At 46.3% G+C, this 23,228-nt stretch overlaps 2 protein-coding genes across 6 annotated transcripts; one reads left to right on the top strand and one right to left on the bottom strand.

Annotated features, from left to right (window-relative positions):
* Positions 1-922: 922 nt before the first annotated feature.
* Positions 923-13,287, bottom strand: LOC129869091 (NHS-like protein 2). Of its 5 annotated transcripts, none has more exons than XM_055943591.1 (7): positions 10,766-13,287; positions 10,089-10,192; positions 9,514-9,663; positions 9,217-9,312; positions 2,184-4,471; positions 1,833-1,971; positions 923-1,561 (listed from the first exon to the last, which is right to left on the bottom strand). In XM_055943591.1, the coding sequence occupies exons 5-7, from the start codon at positions 4,354-4,356 to the stop codon at positions 1,339-1,341; spliced, it is 2,535 nt and encodes an 844-aa protein (XP_055799566.1). In that variant the 5' UTR covers positions 4,357-4,471; positions 9,217-9,312; positions 9,514-9,663; positions 10,089-10,192; positions 10,766-13,287; the 3' UTR covers positions 923-1,338. The 5 variants fall into 5 exon arrangements, with proteins under 5 accessions (XP_055799566.1, XP_055799565.1, XP_055799567.1 ...); XM_055943590.1 differs by having other exon boundaries at positions 11,203-13,287; XM_055943592.1 differs by having other exon boundaries at positions 9,217-9,296; positions 11,203-13,287.
* Positions 13,288-18,649: 5,362 nt separating this feature from the next.
* On the top strand, positions 18,650-22,830 carry LOC129869090 (G-protein coupled receptor 12-like). Its single transcript, XM_055943588.1, has 2 exons — positions 18,650-18,906; positions 19,517-22,830. Exons 1-2 carry the CDS (start codon positions 18,899-18,901, stop codon positions 20,532-20,534), a joined length of 1,026 nt encoding a protein of 341 aa, XP_055799563.1. The 5' UTR covers positions 18,650-18,898; the 3' UTR covers positions 20,535-22,830.
* Positions 22,831-23,228: the final 398 nt, after the last annotated feature.

The raw sequence follows: 23,228 nt of genomic DNA, 5'->3' as shown, positions 1-23,228 counted from the left end.
AAAGTTCTAATTCTTTAAGAGAGACATCCGAGACCAGAAAGTAGACACGTCTTGTGTTATATAGGATACTGTATATAGGATAACTATACTACTGCTACTACTACATTCCCCAAACATTTAAATATCATTCATTGATTTATAAGAGCAATGCATTTGAACATTGACTTCATAAAGAAAGCAGCCCTCCTATCACCTGATGGGGTCAGAGGTCAGAGGTCAAAGATGAGTGATATCTCACAATATATTGATACGCTGCTAGCCGACATTGATACACAAACTTGTATTTGGCGGGTGCACCATCATCCAGCCTCAGCTTAGACAAGTCCTCACCATTTAAGCACAAATTCTCCCCTTCTGGAACATTCAGGTCTCTTCAATCCAGGGATGTTCCTACTCTAACACTGAACAGGAAAACCATGTTGAAATTGAAACTTAGAGTGGACCTTAGTAGTGGGAGTGAAATACGAAACGCTTGTAATCCAGTCAGTCATATAGTATCAAGAGTGACACATTGAGGACCTAGGGCAATTTACCTGTGGATTATATATACAATTATACGTATACATTTAATATATTAAATCCCATCTATCTCTCTCTACCACTCTTAGTAACACCCCTCATGCTCAGAGTCCCCATGCTTGGCTCGAATGTTTAGCAATCCCCACTTTTGAGTGACTAAGTTCTTGAATGACTTAAATTGCTCATTTTCACAGCCAGTTTACCAATTTTGAATGCAATGTAATTGTAATAGGGAAATATTGGGCGGAAACATTGTCCCTTGAACATATCTTGAATTGATATCAGTTCAATAACCCTGACACTGGAGGAATTATTCAGTGATGAAAAGCCAGTCAATAAAACAGCAATCACGTCGAGCCGTTAGTTTGTCCGAGTAAAAAAGGGCATCCGGTTTGGACAGCAGTGGGTTAGGTCAGAAGCATACTAATGATCTCGTCATAGACACACAAAGCAGCTTCTGTTTTATTTCTGAGCGACACATGACCAAAAGCACAAATGTTGGCAGCTCAAAAACAAATGGTGTAAGCATCACAAGTCAAGGCAAGAAAAATATGTTGACTGTCAGATTGTCAGATTGTCTCAGCTCATAAGCGAAACACAGCTGGCCGACATGTTGTCATATTCACAGTTAGACCTCCGTACGCTGTATTGCCATCACAGAAACAAGTGGTCGGGGTAGCACATGAAGCAATATAAACAATAGCCCCCCCCACCCCCACCCCCCCGTCCCTGATTGTCCACAATACTCTCATGCCCCATATTGAGTGATACGTGTTTGCAACACATTGAGAGACATGAACATTGGAGTTGCTTGATGCTCTATGGTTGACCGACCAGTGGTTTGGTGCTCTTCAGCAGTTCAGCGGCTGACAGTCTCTCCCCAGAGTTGGGTTTGTTGCTCCTCCGCCTCTGCAGAAAAGCCATGAAGTTGTCATTTTTGGAGCTTGACTTCTGGATAACCCCCTGGATGCCTTTAATGGGGGATCCGTAACCTTGCCTGCTGTCAGCTGTTTCTTTGCGACCCAGGAGTTTCTTCTTGGACCTTAAAACAGGTACACCGAAAGTAATACACTTGTGAAGAAGATTTTTTTTTTTTTTTTTAAACAACCATAAGTTGAAAATAATTCTGACAACATATTTCTTTGTGAAGTGTGGTAATGTTTGGTTATTTGTTGGATGGAATTATGTAACTCATTTAGTGTGCATGAAAGCGAACAGGGCCCATCTCTGTATCTCTTTTACTTACGTAATACGGCTAGTTTGTTTTGTGTGTCTATCACAATTCTATTTTGGGGAACAGCAAGTCCCATTACCTGTGTATGATGGTGAATAGGTCCTCAGTAGTTGACTGTGAGTTGTGCTCCAACTCTTCTTCCTCCTGCTCCCCGAGGCACAGTGTTCTCATCTGGGGCATTGCCCTCCTCCCTTCACAGTTCTCATCTAGGAAGAACCCTGTTGGAAAAATATAACACAGTATCATTTCCATTACTTCGTGCAAGAACTAACTCTTAGTTTAAGAACCAACTCATGCCATCTACATATTATTTGTACATATTGATTCGATAGTAACAACATACTATAAAGATGGTTACAGATGACGGTTACAGATAGCATGCAGAGTTCAAAACAGTGCGAATGAGTTTTTATTATAAAATGAAGAATACCATCTCTTATACTGTGATGGTTGAGATCTTGTCCAGTATAGTCTTTGTCTTGGTATGCATTGGCAGGAGACTGGTATGCACTGGCAGGAGACTGGTATGCACTGGCCGGAGACTGGTATGCACTGGCAGGAGACTGGTATGCACTGGCCGGAGACTGGTATGCACTGGCCGGAGACTGGTATGCACTGGCTGGAGACTGGTATGCACTGGCAGGAGACTGGTATGCACTGGCTGGAGACTGGTATGCACTAGCTGGAGACTGGTAATCACTAGCAGGAGACTGGTATGCAGTGGCAGGAGACTGGTAAGCACCACTGGGCCCAGACCAGACATGGCTCCTATTACTCTTTTGTCCCAGTGAGCTGATGGAGGACATGAAGAGGACATCCGGTTTCTTTGCGACTGGAGGGGGAACCAACTTCTTCTTCCTATCCAGTTCAGCTAGGAGAAATGAGGTCCTTCTCACATCCCTGGTCTCTGAATGGCAGGAGGCGGGTGGTGGGTGTGGGTCAATCACATCATACTGTTGCCTGTCTACAGCTTGCTGCCTCTCAACCATAACCCCATCACTGGCAACATGAGGAAGCTGATGCGACCTTTTAGGTTTTGGTCTCCTTTCCACCATATACAAGTCTCCCTGGCTCTCTCTTGGTGAGGCTGGAACTGTCTCTGAGAAATGAGTAGAGACTGAGGAAGACTTTGCCAAATGTATCGGTGGCCACTTGTGTGCAGGTGGCTTAGCAGCAACAGGTGGTTTAGCTTTAGGACTGTGGTGGACTAGTGGACAGCAATCCAACTCCTGTTCCTGTTCCAGCTCCTCCTCCCTGATGACTTCAGGTGAGCCCTCCAGTCCTTTGTCAGAGTCTGAGCTGCTGACGGAACGCAAACGCACATTGCTGAGCTCCTCCTGGGTCACCACAGGCATCACCATCATGCTGGAGCTCAGTCTCTGTCTGGGTCTGGTGGTGCCAGACGACCCAGAGGACTCTGAGTGGCGCCGGGTGGCTTTGGGTTTGACCGCCGCCGGGTCTGGGAGAGGGACGACCCCTGGCAACTCCAGGGATAGCCGCAGCCTGCTGGTCCTGGCTCTGGGGGAGGTGGGCGAGGTGGAGGACTTGGGGCGCATCCTGCAGCCCAAGGGGGAGGGTCCCGTGATGGCAGATGTGAGGACAGGAGGGGGACGAGTCTCACACTGAGAGCTGGACTGGCCACTGGAGGGAGAGACTGAGGCAAGTTGTTGGAAGGGGGACTGCTTACAAGTTAGAGACTGTGGGCGTTGCAAGGGGGGAAGGGGTCTGACTGATTCTGACCTGCTGGAGGATTTTCTTCCCTCATTTACAGTAATACCCATAGCAGGACCTGAGCTTGACATGAGACAGCAGGGCTCAATAGACCTTACTTCACGTAGCTGCCCATTGTCGTTGACTGGTGGCCCAACCCGGGCCTGTACAGGCTGAGCAGGGGACTGCTCCAGGCCCAGCGCCTCCTCTGTCCTCGGTGTGGAGATGAGGATGAGGTCAGGCAGGAAGGAGTCATGGGGGTCAGGGTCCCTGTCGATATAAAGGCTCTTAGTCCTGTTGTCTCTGAGCTTGGTGGCAGATTCTCTCCGGAGGGACACGCTACGGGTTGGCGGCGCCGGCCTCCTCTTGGTCTTCCTCAGGATGATGCTGCGGGACCGCGACCGTGAACCACCGTGATCAGGGGAGACGTCTGGGCTCAACTGGGAGGCGTCGCCTCTGCTAGTGTCCTCTGAGCCGTTGTCAGGGCATAGGTGGACGTAGCTGTCACATCTGCGTCTGGGTGGGACTGGGTGTGAGGCAGTGGCTGCGGAGAAGGAGCGTCCGCGAAACACAGGGTTGTATGCTGGCAGGACCGTCTCCTCATTTTGAATGGGGACGAATATATTACACTCATTTTCACCTTTTCTACTGGCAGTGGCAGAGAACCCAGAGGATGTTGAGGCGTGGGGGCCAATCTGCTGGGACTGGGAGGTCACAGGGGCTTCTGAAGGGTGACATATGTTTGCAGCATGTTGGCACGGGGACTTTACCACGTCAGGGCAAGCGGACGTCACGGTTGGTCGACATGATGGGGCGTCCCAGTTGGGGGTGAAGGTGGAGCCTTTGGGCCCCTTCCAGGGTTGACTGGTACACATCAGGGCCCTGTGCTCCATGGCATCAGAGACAGGCCTGAGAGACCGGGCAGATCACAGGCTGATTGGCTGAGCAGAGATGGATCCTTGGTGAGATGGCTCCTCTTTAGAGAACAGGGTTTCACTATTCATTCAGCTGGATGAGAAGAGAGAAGAAACAAGTTGTGTGAGTGCGAGCATAGTGGGGTGTTCATCTTGGTCTCAGAAATAAAACCAATATATGCTATTCTGCCTTTTGTTCATTTCCCTTTTGAATTAAGACGTAGTCCATTGAGTACAAGGATACTGTATAGAGAGAGATAGTGAGAGTAGGAGAGGGGCGAGAGAGAGCTGTGGCTGGTAAGAAGGAAGGACGTCAGAAAATGTCTGCTTATCTTGGTCTTGTGCTTGATAAAGAAAGAGTGGGTGTTTGCCATGGCAACTGCTACCTGTTCATCCATAGTCAGAGCACAAAAACTCTCCCAGATGAGATCTATACTGCGTGACGTCTGGTTTCTCACCATTTACAGTGCATTGGATGAACAAGATATGCAAAAGCTAATGCCAACAAAAAAAAGTCTGGTTTCTCACCATTTACACTGCATTGGATAAACAAGATATGCAAAAGCTAATGCCAAAAAAAAAAAGCCATGGCCATTGATAAAAGGGAAAGAGTGTGTTAAAAAAAAACATTTTGATTGAGGTCGATTGACAAGCTCTATTACGAAGACCTCCCAGGTATATATTGAACAGGAATAAAGAGATGGTAGGAGCAGTGCAGTAATAGTTTCAAAGCTAGTATGATGAATGTTGCTTTGAGATCCACCCATTCAACAATGGAGTACTTGATAACACGTCTCAACACAGTCAGAGAGAGTGCGGATGAAGTTAGCTAATGAAGATGGTCAATGCTGTTTCATGGGGGAAAGGGTCGTCTGTTATTGTTGGAGGGCGCACCTTCTTTTGGGACAACTAGTAGGGTGAAGACTGTTGTGGACAGCTGCTCTTGGAATCCCCCCTCTTTCATTGCTGGACTAAATCTTAATTCCTTTCAGTCCAAAATCCCTTTTTCCTTCCATTTTCATTTCCTCTCTTTTACCTGCTTTCTAACTTGACAACTCTCTGAACAATATACTGTTTAGGAAAAACAAGATTTAACAGTTTCTCTCTTGTAAATGCTAAGTGGGTTATGATGGATTCAAGAGAATGTTTTTGCATGGGTCAGTTGCCATTGGGTAAATCCATTTGAATTGATTCACTTATTCACAGCACCTCTTTTGATTTGAATGAAACCTTCCGTACATATTTGGATGGATGTCTCATGGTATGGTGGGGTATACAAAATGGGTCAACTTTCAGCACCTTTATCTCCTGAATGTTTTGGCATTCAGGTTCAAAAAGTCTCTTTCTGACCACTTCTTCCATGGGCAAGAGGTGTGATGTCAAAAAGTGATTGAATTCAAATGGAATTACCCCATTTAGATATACTGGAGATAGGATCAGTCCCATTACCTTTCCTCTAAATAAACAGATAGATAGATATAAACACAGCATGCAAACATTTAAAAGATTTGACTGAGTTACAGTTCAGATAAGGAATCAGTCAGGGCAGGAGTGCAGCCGTGCATTGGGCTGGGAGGGCATAGGCCCACCCACTTGGCAGCCAGGCCCACCCACTGGGGAGCCAGTCACAGCCAATCAGAATGAGTTTTTCCCCACAAAAGGTCTTTATTACAGACAGAAATACTCCTCAGTAATTGATTGGACATGATTTGGAAAGGCACACACCTGTCTACATAAGGTCCAACAGTTGATAGTGCATGTCAGAGCAAAAACCAAGCCATCAGGTCGAAGGAATTGTCCGTAGAGCTCTGAGACAGGATTGTGTCGAGGCAGAGATCTGGGGAAGGGTACCAAAAAATGTCTGCAGCAGTGAAGGTCCCCAAGAATACAGTGGCCTTATCATTCTTAAATGGAAGAAGTTTGGAACTACCAAGACTTCCTAGAGCTGGCCGACCAGCCAAACTGAGCAAACAGGGGAGAAGGGCCTTGGTCAGGGAGGTGACCAAGAAACCGATGGTCACTCTGACAGAGCTCCAGAGTTCCTCTGTGGAGATGGTAGAACATTCCAGAAGAACAACCATCTCTGCAGCACTCCACCAATCAGGCCTTTATGGTTGAGTGGCCAGACGGAAGCCACTTCTCTGTAAAAGGCACATGACAGCCCGCTTGGAGTTTGCCAGAAGGTACCTAAAGGACTCTGACCATGAGAAACAAGATGCTCTGGTCTGATAAAACCAAGATTGAACTCTTTGGCCTGAATGTCTGGAAGAAACCAGGCACCGCTCATTACCTGGCCAATACCATCCCTACGGTGAAGCATGGTGGTGGCAGCATCATGCTGTGTGGATGTTTTTCAGCTGCAGGGACTGGGAGACTAGTCAGGATCGAGGGAAAGATGAATGGAGCAAAGTACAGAGAGATTTTTGATGAAAACCTGCTCCAGAGCGCTCAGGACCTCAGACCGGGGAGAAGGTTCACCTTCCAACAGGACAAGGACCCTAGGCACACAGCCAAGACAACACAGGAGTGGTTTCGGGACAAGTTTCTGAATGTCCTTGAGTGGCCCAGCCAGAGCTTGCACTTGAACACTTGAACAACTCTGGAGAGACCTGAAAATAGCTGTGCAGCGACGCTCCCCATCCAACCTGACAAAGCTTGAGATGTTCTGCAGAGAAGAATGGGAGAAACTCCCCAAATACAGGTGTGCCAAGCTTTTAGCATCATACCCAAGAAGACTCAAGGCTGTAATCGCTACCAAAGGTGCTTCAGAAAAGTTCTGAGTGAAGCGCCTGAATACTTATGTAAATGTGATATTTAGGTTTTTTATGTGTAATAAATTTGCTAATATTTCTAAAAACCTGTGGGGTAAACATGAGGTATAGTGTGTAATTTGGTGAGGGGATTTCTTTTTGCAAAAGTGAAGGGGTCTGAATACTTTGTGTGTGTGTGTGTGTGTGTGTGTGTGTGTGTGTGTGTGTGTGTGTGTGTGTGTGTGTGTGTGTGTGTGTGTGTGTGTGTGTGTGTGTGTGTGTGTGTGTGTGTGTGTGTTCATAATAGTGAAGACAAAACTATGAAATAACACATATAATATCATGTAGTAACCAAAAAAGTGTTAAACAAATCAAAAAATATTTTATATTTCAGATTCTTCAAAGTAGCCACCCATTGCCTTGATGACAGCTTTGCACACTCTTGGCATTCTCTCAACCAGCTTCATGTGGTAGTCACCTGGAATGCATTTCAATTAACAGGTGTACCTTGTTAAATGTTAATTTGTGGAATTTCTTTCCATCTTAATGCGTTTTAGCCAATCAGTTGTGTTGTGACAAGGTAGGGGTGGTATACAGAAGATAGCCTATTTGGTAAAAGATCAAGTCCATATTATGGCAGGAACAGCTCAAATAAGCAAATAGAAACGACAGTCCATCATTACTTTAAGACATGAAGGTCAGTCAATTCGGAAAATATCAACTTTAAAAGTTTCTTCAAGTGCAGTCGCAAAAACCCTCAAGCACCGTGATGAAACTGGCTCTCATGAGGACCACCACAGGAAAGGAAGACCCAGAGTTACCTCTGCTGCAGAGGATAAGTTAATTCGAGTTACCAGCCTCAGAAATTGCAGCCCAAATAAATGCTTTACTGAATTCAAGTAACAGACACATCTCAACATCAACTGTTCAGAGGCGACTGTGTAAATCAGGCCTTCATGGTCCAATTGCTGCAAAGAAACCACTACTAAAGGACACCAATAGGAAGAAGAAACTTGCTTGGGCCAAGAAACATGATCAATGGACATTAGACCGGTGGAATTCTGTCCTTTGGTCTGATGAGTCCAAATTTGAGATTTTTAGTTCCAACCGCCGTGTCTTTTTGAGGTGAACGGATGATCTCCGCATGTGTGGTTCCCACCATGAAGCATGGAGGAGGAGGTGTGATGGTGTGGGGGTGCTTTGCTGTTGACACTGTCAGTGATTTATTTAGAATTCAAGGCACACTTAACCAGCATGGCTACCACAGCATTCTGCAGTGATACGCCATCCCATCTGGTTTGCGCTTAGTGGGACTATCATTTGTTTTTCAACAAGACAATGACCCAAAACACACCTCCAGGCTATGTAAGGGCTATTTGACCAAGAAGGAGAGTGATGGAGTGCTGCATCAGATGACCTGGCCTCCACAATCACATGACCCCAACCCAATTGAGGTGGTTTGGAAAGAGTTGGACTGCAAGGTGAAAGAAAAGAAGCCAACAAGTGCTCAGCATATGTGGGGACTCCTTCAAGACTGTTGGAAAAGCATTCCAAGTGAAGCTGGTTGAGATAATACCAAGAGTGTGCAAAGCTGTCATCAAGGCAACGGGTGACTACTTTGAAGAATCTCAAATTTAGAATATGTTTTGATTTAGTTAAGACTTTTTGTTGGTTACTACATGAGTCCATATGTGTTATTTCATAGTGATGATGTCTTCACTATTTTTCTACAATGTAGAAAATAGTACAAATTAAGAAAAACCCTTGAATGAGTAGGTGTGTACAAACTTTTGACTGGTACTGTATATATAAACATATACACATACATACATACATGTACACACACAAAAGCCTGTAAACACACACATGCATGCACACATTCATGCACACATGTTTGCACATGCAGATGCACACACTCACACGTGCATACATGCACCCACATATGCATGCACATTGCACACGCACACACAACCTCTCACAACACACACACACGCACGCGCACACACACACACACACACACACACACACACGCAATAACAACAACGCTTAAAATAGAGGGCTTGCTGACATAATCATGTCCATGTTTTACCTTTCCAGATAGATGAGAGCGAGATGGAGATAGCGAGGGAGACGTGTACACACTGTAGATAGACAGAGACCCTCGACTTCCTTGAATAAATACATACTAATTTGAACAATAAACATGCCATTATTTGACATAAACCACACAGCTCTGTCTGCATGTCTACATACATGAAGTCAAAATGAGCCTATGACCGACTGAACGGACAGCAGTGGCATACCGTCATCTCGACCTTCCTGTAAAACAGAGCCTGATTAACGTGCCCATAAACCCCGCCAAACCCCTGTGTTGTCCCCCTCCTACCTTACAGCTTGCTTCAGGAGATAGAGCTGTGGCTTCCGATGCCGCACTCCTACATCCACTCTACAGTCTGCACCGATGGCCCAATGCATTCACGTGCTGTTGCCATGACAATTGGAAGTGGGCTGCTGCTTGCTCTGAGTTCGTCGGATGCTGAGAGAGGGAGAGGGAGAGGTAGAAAGACAGACAGGGGAGAACAGAGGATGGACATCAAAATTGTTTTCTGATGGTGTGTGGAGCACATTTGCCTCTAAGAGACAAGGGTATTGAACAGTTTCAAAGAGGCTGGGACATCAAAATAGTTCTGTGGACTCAAGACAGCTGCAGCGTGACAAGAATTGACATACAGACTTAACATGACTTGATATTCCTGGTATGCCTTGGTTGGTTTACACTGAGGAGTATAGAGAATGTATGTCCGTTTCTACTTCACAACCATGCAATCTACTGTGCTGTATTTGCAAGTCATTCCCAGCTGTTTTGCTATAATTGACTTTGCCAGATGGAAATGTTCAACTCCAACAAATGTTGATGTAAATAAAAGCATGAAAGCTTGAGACACTTGAACGTCAACTTACAATCACCTCAGTTTTTTTTTTTTTTTTTTTTTTTTTATCTCAATGGGTGTGTCCAGAAGTTCATGTCATGAGTGGCTGCTCGCTCAGGAACATCCCTTCAGATGCTGTAGAAAGATAAACCATGGTTATGTTCGTATCAGGGTTTAATAACAATCAACAAGTGTCATGCCATACAGTCAAATTCAACTAAATTACTGATGCATGATGTAGCAGGTGTTGACAGTAACAACTGAGGCGAAAGATGACAGAGATGAGAAAGATTAACTGGGTCCGATCTCTTCGGCTAATGACAGTCTACCCTTTTGTACTAATGGCGAGAGAGCTGTTGACCAACGTTTCACAACTTCTGGGAAACGTCCTCTGCACATACGTTTTCCTGCTAACTGAACAGTTCAACACATACATTGTAGTCTGACGACTCACACAAAATGATTCAGCTGATCTTTCGTTTTTTCATTGCGGAGAAGAGACTAACGTCCATGGGCGGGGTGTAACGTTTGGCCGGAGCTTGGAGTCTGGGTAGCCAGGCAAAGACTATTCTGTGATACACATATGCATAGAGCAGTTGGAGGCCTTCATGACCTTGGTGGGAATGCTGGGTTCATGACTATGCTAATCATAGCAAGAAAAGTAGACCCATTACAATACAACAGACAATTCATGCACTCAAACCTTACCGAGACAGCTTTGCTGTGCCAATTGTTTCTTGATCAGAGTCAATGTGAATCCTTGAAATGAAAAGGCTGGGTATTATTCAAGCAAGCTTTGCTTCTTTCCCAAGAGTAAACTTAGATGGTGCATGAACATTCAATTTCTTCCTTTTTAATACCATGCCGACATGACCTACTAAATTGTATTTCAGTGCACTGAATCTTTATTGATTTGCCGCATTACATTAAGAAAAGTAAAAGTAGCAAAGGAATCATTGTACTTTTGAAATACTTGAACTTGCTACAGGTCATCTTCATGCCATGAGCCTTAGCTGATCATAAAGAGCTCAAAACGGAGAGTTTATTGAATGGCCATCAATTCCCCATTCCATACTGACGTTATCAATTGAACCCTGCAACCCTGGTAGAACAAGCCTTTATAATATAGAAACCAAATCACGTACCTTTTTACATGCAGGAAAGGAGCTCACGATCAGCATCCTCAAGCTGCTGAATGAGATGGTGAGTTGTCTCTCTAGACCTGGCTGCAAACCCCCACTCTTGTCACATATGTCCCAATATGACCCAATGTTCCTCAAATGTAACTTCTAAATCAGCCCCTCCCTTAGAACACAGGAAGTGGCTGTGTACCAGGCGTTGTGACAGGAAACCAGAGCAGGGGAGTGATTAGGGCTGGGGCTCAATGATCAGGGTCAAGGGTTCAGTGAAGGTTGAGAAGCATCGAATGTACACCACACCCTTTGCTTCCTTACAGGCAGACATCATGCTCACACACCCTCCTGGGGATTGCTGAAGTCGATTGGGCGTCTTACAGGGATGATGGGGATATATGGATGGTGTAAAACATTACTGGTTATCAAAGTTCCCTCGAAAAAATGAAGTGTGTTTACTGTGAACACTGAGGCTGTACCCGCTTTAAGTTACAGCTTTAACAGTGGCCAAGTAGACTACTGTGGCTATTTGATCATAATGTAGGCCTACCAGAGTCGCCTACCGTCAAAGAAAACGGAGGATATGCATCCCATAACATTTTAACATGGAAATAGCTGTTCTATCATTCAGCCTACAGTAGCAGCCAATGTATGGGGCTCAATGCCTACATTCCATGAGACTTTTGAAAATAAATATGCAGGGCTTGTCATGAACCTGCTAATCCACTTGTTCTTCAGACAAGGAGGTGTCTGAAAATGTTGTGTTTGATGCAAGAAACCTCTTTACAAAAAAAAGAATCAGACAAATTATGCTATGCTCTGCCTATTGGCTACTTAGCTATTCAAGACAATCTCAAAATGCAACGCTTCCCCTTTAAGACATACAATAAAGCTCTTCACCTGACTTGCTTTTCAAAGATGAATAGAAATGCACACATTCTGTGCTCTTGTAGGAAACAACCACTCCCCCATTGTTGACTAGAAATTAGCTATAGCTGGGCTAATAACTCACTAACTAGCAAAGAATATTGCCAAAATGTGCACATGTGGCTGCATGCAGCTCTCACTTTGATCTCAAAACAAGCGCATCTACTCGTGACCGCTGTAGCCTAAACACAGTCCAGTTCAAAGTGAATGGCACAGATCCATACAGTATATGGCAATGGCTATTTGCACATAGGCCTACTGCAGGTCTGATTGGTTGTGGTGCACCTGCCTGTGTAGAGTACAGGCCTGAGTCGCGCCTGTCAACGTAATAGAATCCTACTCCAATGTGCTCTGCCTACAAGACAATCTCTTTCACAGTTAGTTTTGCATTCTAAATCGTGCATAGTTTGTTTTGTTTCAGTATGTTGCATTGAAAGTGGCAAATATTGGGTTGATTCGATCACAATTCCCAATGTAAGGCAGGAATGTCTATTGTGTCTAAAGGGGAAAACTTTAGAAAGTCGATTGCAGTTCAATCTCGTGCTACTCTGCGCTGGCTAATATTTCTTCTGTTGAGGCAGTCTTGGTGAGCTGCTTGCCCGCGCACGCGTGCACCTTAGAGAGAACACTGCTGGTGATAGTTAATTGGTCTTCATACATAATACAAGTACCAATAAAAATACTTTGCCAAGTCAAAGCTCAGTTTAGGGTCAATTTGTTTTTGACAGTCCTTTTTAACCAGCTAACGAGTTACTCTGTAATCGCCAGTGTTGAGGTCAAACTTTTCAGGGTCAAAAGATTTCAGCTGCCTTACGAATTCCTATTTTGACAGCTATTTCATTTCAGTTCCATGTTGAGGCTGAAGCTTGACAGTGGTTTCACTCAATTATAGCTGACTAAATCAAAACAAGTACATTTTTATTTGTCACATGCGCCGAATACAACAGGTGTAGACCTTAAAGTGAAATGCTTACTTACAATCCCTTAACCGACAATGCAGTTTTTAGAAAATCCCCCCCCAAAAATAAGAGAAATTAGCTAGCAAATAATTAAAGAGAAGCAGTAAATTCCAATAGTGGGGAGCGGCGCTATACATACAGGGGTACCGGTACAGAGTCAATGGGTCAATGTGTGGGGGCACCGTTGTCGAGGTAATTGAAGTAATTATGTACATGTAGGTAGAGTTATTAAAGTGGCTATGCATAAATAATAATAGAGAGTAGCAGCAGCGTGGGGGGGGGGGGGGGCAATGCAAATAGCCTGGGTAGCCATTTGATTAGCTGTTCAGGAGTCTTATGACTTGGGGGTAGAAGTTGTTTTGAAGCCTCTTGGACCTAGACTTGGCACTCCGGTACCGCTTGCCGTGAGGTAGCAGAGAGAACAGTCTATGACTAGGGTGACACCGCCTGGTATAGAGGTACTGGATGGCAGGAAGCTTGGCCCCGGTGATGTACTGGGTCGTACGCACTACCCTCTGTAGCGCCTTGTGGTCGAAGGCCGAGCAGCTGCCATACCAGGCAGTGATGCAACCCGTCAGGATGCTCTCGATGGAGCAGGTATAAAACCTTTTGAAGATCTGTGGACCCATGCCAAATCTTTTCAGTCTCCTGAGGGGGAATAGGTTTTGTCGTGCCCTCTTCACGACTGTATTGGTGTGCTTGGACCATGTTAGTTTGTTGGTGATGTGGACAGCCCCGTCGATGAGAATGGGTATATGCTCAGTCCTATTTTTCCTGTGGTCCACAATCATCTCCCTTGTCTTGATCACGTTGAGGGAGAGGTTGTTGTCCTTGCACCACACGGTCAGGTCTCTGACCTCCTCCCTGAGGTGCCCTCGTGTTGAGGATCAGCGTGGCGGATGTGTTGTTACCTACCCTTACCACCTGGGGGGCCGCACGTCAGGAAGTCCAGGATCCAGTTGCAGAAGGAGGTGTTTAGTTCCAGGGTCCTTAGCTTAGTGATGAACGTTGAGGGCACTATGGTGTTGAACGCTGAGCTGTAGTCAATGAATAGCATTCTCACATAGGTGTTCCTTCTGTCCAGGTGGGAAAGGGCAGTGTGGAGTGCAATAGATATTATGTGGATCTGTTGGTGCGGTATGCAAATTGGAGTGGGTCTAGAGTTTCTGTGATAATGGTATTGATGTGAGCCATGACCAGCCTTTCAAAGCATTTCATGGCTACAGACGTGAGTGCTACGGGTCGGTGGTCATTTAAGTAGGTTACCTTAGTGTTCTTGAAACATGTTGGTATTACAGACTCAGACAGGGAGAGGTTAAAAATGTCAGTGAAGACTCTTGCCAGTTGGTCAGCGCATGCTCGCAGTACACGTGCTGGTAATCCATCTGGCCCAGCGGCCTTGTGAATGTTGACCTGTTTAAAGGTCTTACTCACATCGGCTGCGGAGAGCGTGATCACACAGTCGTCCGGAACAGCTGATGCTCTCATGCATGTTTCAGTGTTACTTGCCTCAAAGCGAGCATAGAAGTTATTTAGCTCGTCTGGTAGGCTCTTGTCACTGGGCAGCTCTCGGCTGTGCTTTCCTTTGTAGTCTGTAATAGTTTGCAAGCCCTGCCACATCCGAATAGCGTCGGAGCCGGTGTAGTACGATTCAATCTTAGTCCTGTATTGATGCTTTGCCTGTTTGATGGTTCGTGAGAGGGCATCGCAAAGTTTCCTATAAGCTTCCAGGTTAGAGTCCCGCTCCTTGAAAGTGGCAGCTCTACCCTTTAGCTCAGCTCAGTGCGAATGTTACCTGTAATCCACGGCTTCTGGTTGGGGTATGTACATACAGTCACTGTGGGGACGACGTCCTCAATGCACTTATTGATAAAGCCAGTGACTGATGTGGTGTGCCATCGGAAGAATCCCGGAACATGTTCCAGTCTCTACTAGCAAAACAGTCCTGTAGCTTAGCATCTGCATCATCTGACCACTTTCTTATTGACCGAGTCACTGGTGCTGTAACGGCTTTCCTCCTCCTCTTCATCCGAAGAGGAGGAGCAGGGATTCGACCAAAACGCAGCGTTTGAATATGACATGATGATTTATTGAACAAGACGAAGACGAAACGAAATACACTTGATAAATAAACAAAATAACAAAACGACGTAGACAGACCTGAACGACGAACTCACATGAAACACGAAGAACGCATGAACAGGGAAAACTGACTACATAAAAGAACGAACATACAAACAAACCAAAAACAGTCCCGTGTGGCGCAACGACATACACAGACACAGGAGACAACCACCCACAACAAACAGTGTGAAAACACCTACCTTAATATGACTCTCAATCAGAGGAAATGAAAACCACCTGCCTCTAATTGAGAGCCATATTAGGTCACCCTTAAACAAACATAGAAACACATAACATAGACTGCCCACCCAAACTCACGCCCTGACCGACTAACACATACAAAATAACAGACAACCGGTCAGGAACGTGACATAACCCCCCCCCCCTCAAGGTGCGTACTCCGAACGCACCACAAAAAGTCTAGGGGAGGGTCTGGGTGGGCGTCTGACCACGGTGGTGGCTCAGGCTCTGGGCGAGGTCCCCACCCCACCATAGTCAATCCCAGCTTGAGTCTCCCCCTACAAATGACCACCCTCATATTACACCCACTTAATTTTTTGGGTAACATCGAGACAAGGGGCAGCACCGGGATAGAGGGATAGCTCAGGACAGAGGGATAGCTCAGAACAGAGGGATAGCTCAGGACAGAGAGGTGGCTCAGGACAGAGAGATAGCTCAGGACAGAGAGATAGCTCAGGACAGAGAGATAGCTCAGGATAGAGAGATAGCTCAGGATAGAGAGATAGCTCAGGATAGAGGGGAAACTCCGGACTGAAGGGCAGCTCCGGACAGAGAGACAGCTCTGGACTGAGGGGCAGTTCTGGATAAATAGCCGCTCTGGGCTGAGGGACAGCTCATGACTGGCTGACGGCTCTGGACGCTCATGGCTGGCTGACGGCTCTGGATGCTCATGGCTGGTTGGCGGCTCTGGCAGATCCTGTCTGATTGGCGGCTCTGGCAGATACTGTCTGGTTGGCGGCTCTGGCAGATACTGTCTGGTTGGCGGCTCTGGCAGATCCTGTCTGGTTGGCGGCTCTGGCAGATCCTGTCTAGTTGGCGGCTCTGGCAGATCCTGTCTGGTTGGTGGCTCTGGCAGATCCTGTCTAGTTGGCGGCTCTGGCAGATCCTGTCTGGTTGGCGGCTCTGGCAGATCCTGACTGACAAATGGCTCTAGCGGCTCCTGACTGACTAACGGCTCTAACCGCTCGGGACAGACGGGCGGCTCTAATGGCTCGGGACAGACGGATGGCTCAGACGGCACTGGGCAGACGGATGGCTCAGACGGCGCTGGGGAGACGGATGGCTCAGACGGCGCTGGGGAGACGGATGGCTCAGACGGCGCTGGGGAGACGGATGGCTCAGACGGCGCTGGGGAGACGGATGGCTCAGACGGCGCTGGGGAGACGGATGGCTCAGACGGCGCTGGGGAGACGGATGGCTCAGACGGCGCTGGGGAGACGGATGGCTCAGACGATGCTGGGGAGCCGGATGGCTCAGATGGCGCTGGGGAGACAGATGGCTCTGGCCGGATGAGGCGCACTGTAGGCCTGGTGCGTGGTGCCGGAACTGGAGGCCCCGGGCTAAGGACACGCACCCTAGGGCGAGTGCAGGGAGAAGGAACAGTGTGTACAGGGCTCTGGAGACGCACAGGTGGCTTAGTGCGTGGTGCTGGAACTGGAGGTACCGGGCTGGAGACACGCACCATAGGGAGAGTGCGTGGAGGAGGAACAGGGCTCTGGAAACGCACTGGAAGCCTGGTGCGTGGTGTAGGCACTGGTGGTACTGGGCTGGGGCGGGAAGGTGGCGGCGGAAATACCGGACCGTGTAGGCGTACTGGCTCCCTTGAGCATTGAGCCTGCCCAACCTTACCTGGCTGAATGCTCCCCGTCGCCCGACCAGTGCGGGGAGGTGGAATAACCCGCACCGGGCTATGTAGGCGAACCAGGGACACCATGCGTAAGGCTGGTGCCATGTAAGCCGGCCCAAGGAGACGTACTGGTGGCCAGATATGTAGGGCCGGCTTCATGACATCCGGTTCAATACTCAATCTAGCCCTGCCAGTGCGGGGAGGTGGAATAACCCGCACCTGGCTATGCACACGTACAGGAGACACCGTGCGCTCTACTGCGTAACACGGTGTCTGCCCGTACTCTCGCTCTCCACGGTAAGTACAGGGAGTAGGCGCAGGTTTCCTACCTGACTTCGCCACTCTCCCTTTAAGGACCCCCCCCCAAGAAATTTTTGGGGTTTTCTCACAGGCTTCCTACCGCGTCGTCGTGCTGCCTCCATACGCCGGTATCCCTCCTCGCACTGCGCCAGAGAATCCCAGGCGGGCTCCGGCACTCGCCCTGGGTTGATCGCCCACCTGTCGATCTCCTCCCACGTAGTGTAGCCCAGATCCTTTTCCTGCCTCCGAGCTAGCTCCTCATATCGCCGCCTCTCTGCTTTCGCTGCCTCCAGCTCAGCTTTGGGGCGGCGATATTCTCCTGGTTGAGCCCAGGGTCCCTTACCATCCAATATCTCCTCCCATGTCCACGAGTCCTGGTTCCTTTGTTGCGCTCCCCCAAGCTGCTTGGTCGTATAGTGGTGGGTGGTTCTGTAACGGCTTTCCTCCTCCTCTTCATCCGAAGAGGAGGAGCAGGGATTCGACCAAAACGCAGCGTTTGAATATGACATGATGATTTATTGAACAAGACGAAGACGAAACGAAATACACTTGATAAATAAACAAAATAACAAAACGACGTAGACAGACCTGAACGACGAACTCACATGAAACACGAAGAACGCATGAACAGGGAAAACTGACTACATAAAAGAACGAACATACAAACAAACCAAAAACAGTCCCGTGTGGCGCAACGACATACACAGACACAGGAGACAACCACCCACAACAAACAGTGTGAAAACACCTACCTTAATATGACTCTCAATCAGAGGAAATGAAAACCACGAGCCTCTAATTGAGAGCCATATTAGGTCACCCTTAAACAAACATAGAAACACATAACATAGACTGCCCACCCAAACTCACGCCCTGACCGACTAACACATACAAAATAACAGACAACCGGTCAGGAACGTGACAGGTGCTTCCTGCTTAAATTTTTGCGTGTAAGCAGGAGGATAGAGTTATGGTCACATTTGCCAAATGGACAACTCCATGGTGAAGGAAGTTTCTGGTGGAGTTGAATTTTGTCAGCTAACTAAATTATAGACATAGCAAAATCTGGATGTTTTTTTGGCAAGCAGAGCCTTTAAAGTAATATACTGCCACCTACAGGTTCTAGGTTTACAAACAGTTGTCTACCCATTCTAGGTATGCTAATGTAGCAGGGGGATGCTCTGAATAACACATCGGTAAAGAATGGAGAGGGAGCACTTGACGTCATTTGGAGAATAATCCACAGGACCAATAGGATTGAAACAAGCAAGAGTCAATGCCAGCGAATTGCCAACATCACTAGCAGTGTGTCACCCAAGTCTTAACGTCCTCCTGTGAGAAATCGATTTACAAAATATTTGTTACAATAACGGAAAAAGACAAAAGAGGGGTGAGACGGCGCCAGCAGTTACTGGTGATAGTCTCCACCTGGGCACTCCACGTCTCCATCTTCCCTGTTAAGGAATGCGCCTGGGTAGACCTCAACAAGCCATCGCAACATCACTTGACTGACTGATAGTGACACGCATGGATGCTCTGGTTAGTGGTCAGCTTATATATCTACATATTATGTGATGTTCAGGTTTAGACTACAGATAAATTATAGACTAGAGAACCACTTTCTCACAGAAATGTCTTCGTATGTTTTTTGACCTTAGAAGGCCTTTATAATCAGGCGAGAGGGTACAATAGCCTACATGTGTGGATTAATAATATTTACGACAAGCCCAAAGTGAAACAACCCATATCTAATTTTTGGGCATCCTATTACTAATCGAAATGACATAGATCTCAAATTAGATCAAAGACAACCCATTAATTTCCATGTTTATCCTTTCATTCAAGTCCTGCTTAAACAGCCAATGTGTGATGTCAATACTCCCTACAGAGGGGCTCTCGTTTCAATTTAACTCTTTGCTCTAAATGTTGAGTCAACGGAGGGAATTATAAGTAGTAAAATGTGGCGTTTTAGCAATGCATTCACTTCGCAATTTGCCGTGCGGCAGTCTAATAATGAGTCACATGTTTTATTTGGAAATATGTAAAATACACTCTTGAACGCAAATGTCTTTACACTGTACATTTCCTCCGGTGGTCACTCTGAAATTGTCTCTATCTCGCGCCCCCTCCCCTTCTCTGTCTTTCTCAGTGATGATTCACTCTCTGCCGCAGCAATGAGTAACCAATTCAAAAACACCTCTTCCTCAACCTGGGATGTTCAAGAAGGAGGGAATTCCACACCACCTCCATCATTCCAGTTCGAGCTGGAACCGGTGGTCATAAGCGTCAACCCCTGGGATATAGTCCTGTGTGTCACGGGAACCCTAATGTCCTGCGAAAATGCAATTGTCCTTGCCTTAATTATTTACACGCCCACCCTGAAAGCGCCCATGTTTGTGTTGATAGGGAGCTTGGCTTTTGCGGACCTATTGGCGGGGCTAGGTTTGATAGTGAATTTCACCATCACCTACATTTTTGACACGGGATTCGTGACGCTGTTATCAGCTGGACTGCTCATCACTGCTTTTTCGGCCTCCGTTCTCAATATCCTGGCAATCACGGTGGATAGATACCTCTCCCTTTACAACGCACTGACTTACCACACGGAACGAACGGTGATTTTTACCATCGTCACACTGGTGCTCATTTGGGTGACTAGCATCACTCTGGGCGCGCTACCGATCATGGGTTGGAACTGCCTTAAAGATGAGACGACGTGCAGCATTTGCGCCCCCATTGATAAAAATCACGCCGCTGCGCTGGCGGTGACTTTTCTTTTTGTATTTGCACTTATTTTGCAACTATACCTCCAGATTTGCAAGATTGCTTTTCGGCACGCGCAGCAAATCGCCGTGCAGCAGAAGTTCATGACTACCTCCCACTCCTCCTCCCCCACCACTAAAGGGGTATCCACCCTCTCCATTATCCTTGGCACCTTTGCATTGTGCTGGATCCCTTTCGCCATGTACTCTCTGGTGGCTGACATCGGATACCCCCCTATCTATACCTACGTCACCGCTCTGCCGGCCATTTGTCACTCTATGATAAACCCCGTCATTTATGCTTTCAGAAATCCTGACATACAGAAATCTATGAGAATCGCTTGTTGTTGTGGATGTGTGTCTTCCAACTTTTCTCTGCGACCAAGGACACCAAGTGATGTCTAGGCAAACGTTTGGACGTTATAGCCTGTCAAGTAGTTACAAGCACATCACAATCTGACTGACTATGCCGAAAAGTTTTGTAAGTGTTTTTTGCGTGTGTGTGTATGTGTGTGTGTGTGCATTTCGTTTGTATTGAATAACTGTCCTCTTGTCCTCTCTGTTCTCGAAATATAGTCGTTCAATCTCTCTAAATGTGTATTGTGCCAGAGCTACTTGCACAGTATTGACGCACCTTTAATGTAGAGGTAGTAGCCTTCACTGTATAGTAAAGGCCTCATATTACACCCTTCATATTATAATAGATGCGTTTATAAGTGTACCCCACTGGACACAGACGTCAATTCAGCTCAAGTCAATTTTATTCCACGTTGGTTCAACGTTGATTCAACTAGTGTGCGCCCATTGGAACATGCCTTGTGCAGTTACTCGGTGTTGCTCATAAAGCATTCAGAGTAGCCTAGCCCCCTGACTCAATAGGCAAATACCTGTTCTGTGTCAGCACAATAGGGGGAAGGAAACAAACTACTTCTGAAGTCCCCGTATTGATTCAATTCATTTGGGAATAATGTTTTATCAAAGGTTGTTGAATGTTCATCCGAATGATGCTGAGACGTGGTAGGCTACTGACTTACTGCGTCTCTGCACCTTCAACACGATGTTGAAACTGTCCCCTCAGTCTGTAAAATGTTGGGGCAAGTGAAAGTGAGCTGATTCTGTGATTAACTAACCTTTTATTACGAGGGAGAAAGGCTGGAATGAGCGGACTGCTCAATTCAGCGCCGGCCTTTTCAGCACCATGGACAGTGAAACGTGAGCTATCACCCACTCAATAACGCACGCGTATGCCTGGTTATGCGAGCTCTGTGGCGTAATCTGCCATAAATAATACAGCAGCAGCAGAGAATAACCCTCACTCGTGTGCATATTGAATTCAAGACAAAAACAGCAACATAGTGTCAGCCAAAGTTTTCCAAATGAACGCGCCCAGACAGTATCACATATTCCCAGTATGACAGGGCCCTCTAAATGTTTAAAGTGGTCAACTCCTTACATTCGCCACGCACAACACCACCTGCTTATCATTACAATAGCCCACGTGCAATGTCTGTACGCCCATAGCCTACACATCCTCGGTAGACCTAACACATCGACATCTGATTGCGGACAGACGTCTTGATGTATCGCTTTATTGGTTGTAACGTTGCTCATGTTTTCGCAGCGCATCAATATTTGTCCCAGCTAGATTAGTCTGTAGGGTAGTTGTACATAACAGGTGCAGTGCATCTAAATTATGCAGACGATACAGTTTTGTCCCGCTGTTATGTCACTCGTTCCAAAAGTCGGTAAACACCAATTTTCGACGGAATGTCTTAATTGTTTTGCCTTACTATGTCTCACTGGCAATAATGTATAACTTGTGTATAGTGATAAACTGAATGACATGTATATGTTGGTTCTCAATAGAAAGTGATCAATATGCTTAACAAAACGCCATTTGCCAGTTTATGACTGTATGGTACAGTATCAGCAGCTCTATGACGTCAATCATGTATGGTGTACAGCGCTTGAATGATAATGCAACGTCTGTTGTTTGAGATGTGTGTGGAGGCCCCTTAGGCTCATCCTACTGCCTATTCTCTAGTGGCGCAGCCAAAGAGCTGCAATAAGCAATCCACAATCATTGGAACCCCCTATTTTTTCAGTCAACATTGGTGGGAACTCTGCAACCAGTGTCATCACTATTGAATTGAAGTCGGTGTTGTGTGTGCCGCCAAGCTTTGCTTGTGTTAGTACTGTCTGGAATGCTTGTGTCCAATTCAGATGATTCACTGTCGCTCATTCACCACAGTCAGCATGATTGATTCAGCTATTTAGTTCTCACAGGGGTTAGAAGTCCATAAGGTCTTATCTTATTGATACAAAGCTATATTTTTATATATTTATTGAAAAAAAAATGTATGTAGTTTGTTTATCTATTTTTTTTTTTTATCATAAATTATTCATTTTGTCTTTAGGAAAAACGTAAATGTGTCTCGTTCAATGTATTCAAGGAATTAATGTTTTCCTAAACGACGCCAAACGATTGCAACACTACTGTCAAATTCGTTTGCTTTCTCAAGATCCTGGACTACTCGTTGTGTTGCATTGGGGACTTCTATTCAAAACACTGCACCATATTGTCCCCAAGACAGGGTTTTAGTCGAGGTTTTCGTAACAAAGGCAATCAACCAAATCCTATAGCACCCAGATATCCAACTAGGTGTCTGTGGGAAAGGTCAATAAATGTTTGTTTACTGCTCGTCTGTTTTGGGTCACTCAGTTGGGTCCTGGCTTGATGCACTCTGGGACAGATGGAGGCACAGTGACCGCTGCCGTGTGTGATGCCACTGCCTTTGGAGACAAACAGGATCCAACAACAGCTATCTGTGTCTGTCTGGTGTGGGAAAAGTCCACTGAACTCAGAAAGAGACACAGAGAGTAAATTCCAAAACACTGTACCACTGGAAGGTTCTGGAATTTTGGAAAGAACTACACCTCCAAAACATACAACACAAGAGCTCTCTATGGATTAGTGGAATTGTGCGAAACATGAGATATTCATACTCACAAGGTCCTTATTAATTGTATTTGTACAGTACCACATCTAGTGGGGATTTACCTGTACTTATAAAATACCATCCTTAGAGTGTGGCTATT

Source organism: Salvelinus fontinalis, chromosome 13 (assembly GCF_029448725.1).
Source record: "Salvelinus fontinalis isolate EN_2023a chromosome 13, ASM2944872v1, whole genome shotgun sequence".
Taxonomy (NCBI): Eukaryota; Metazoa; Chordata; class Actinopteri; order Salmoniformes; family Salmonidae; genus Salvelinus; species Salvelinus fontinalis.
Note: the sequence above shows the minus strand (reverse complement) of the source record. Positions and strands in the feature narration are given on the sequence as shown.

Coding starts and splice junctions, on each gene's coding strand:
- LOC129869091 (XM_055943591.1), bottom strand. CDS start 4,356: ATGGAGCACAGGGCCCTGATGTGTACCAGTCAACCCTGGAAGGGGCCC. Junction 1,972..2,183: donor CCATCACAGTATAAGAGATG/GTATTCTTCATT, acceptor TTTTTCCAACAG/GGTTCTTCCTAGATGAGAAC. Junction 1,562..1,832: donor CTATTCACCATCATACACAG/GTAATGGGACTT, acceptor ACCTGTTTTAAG/GTCCAAGAAGAAACTCCTGG.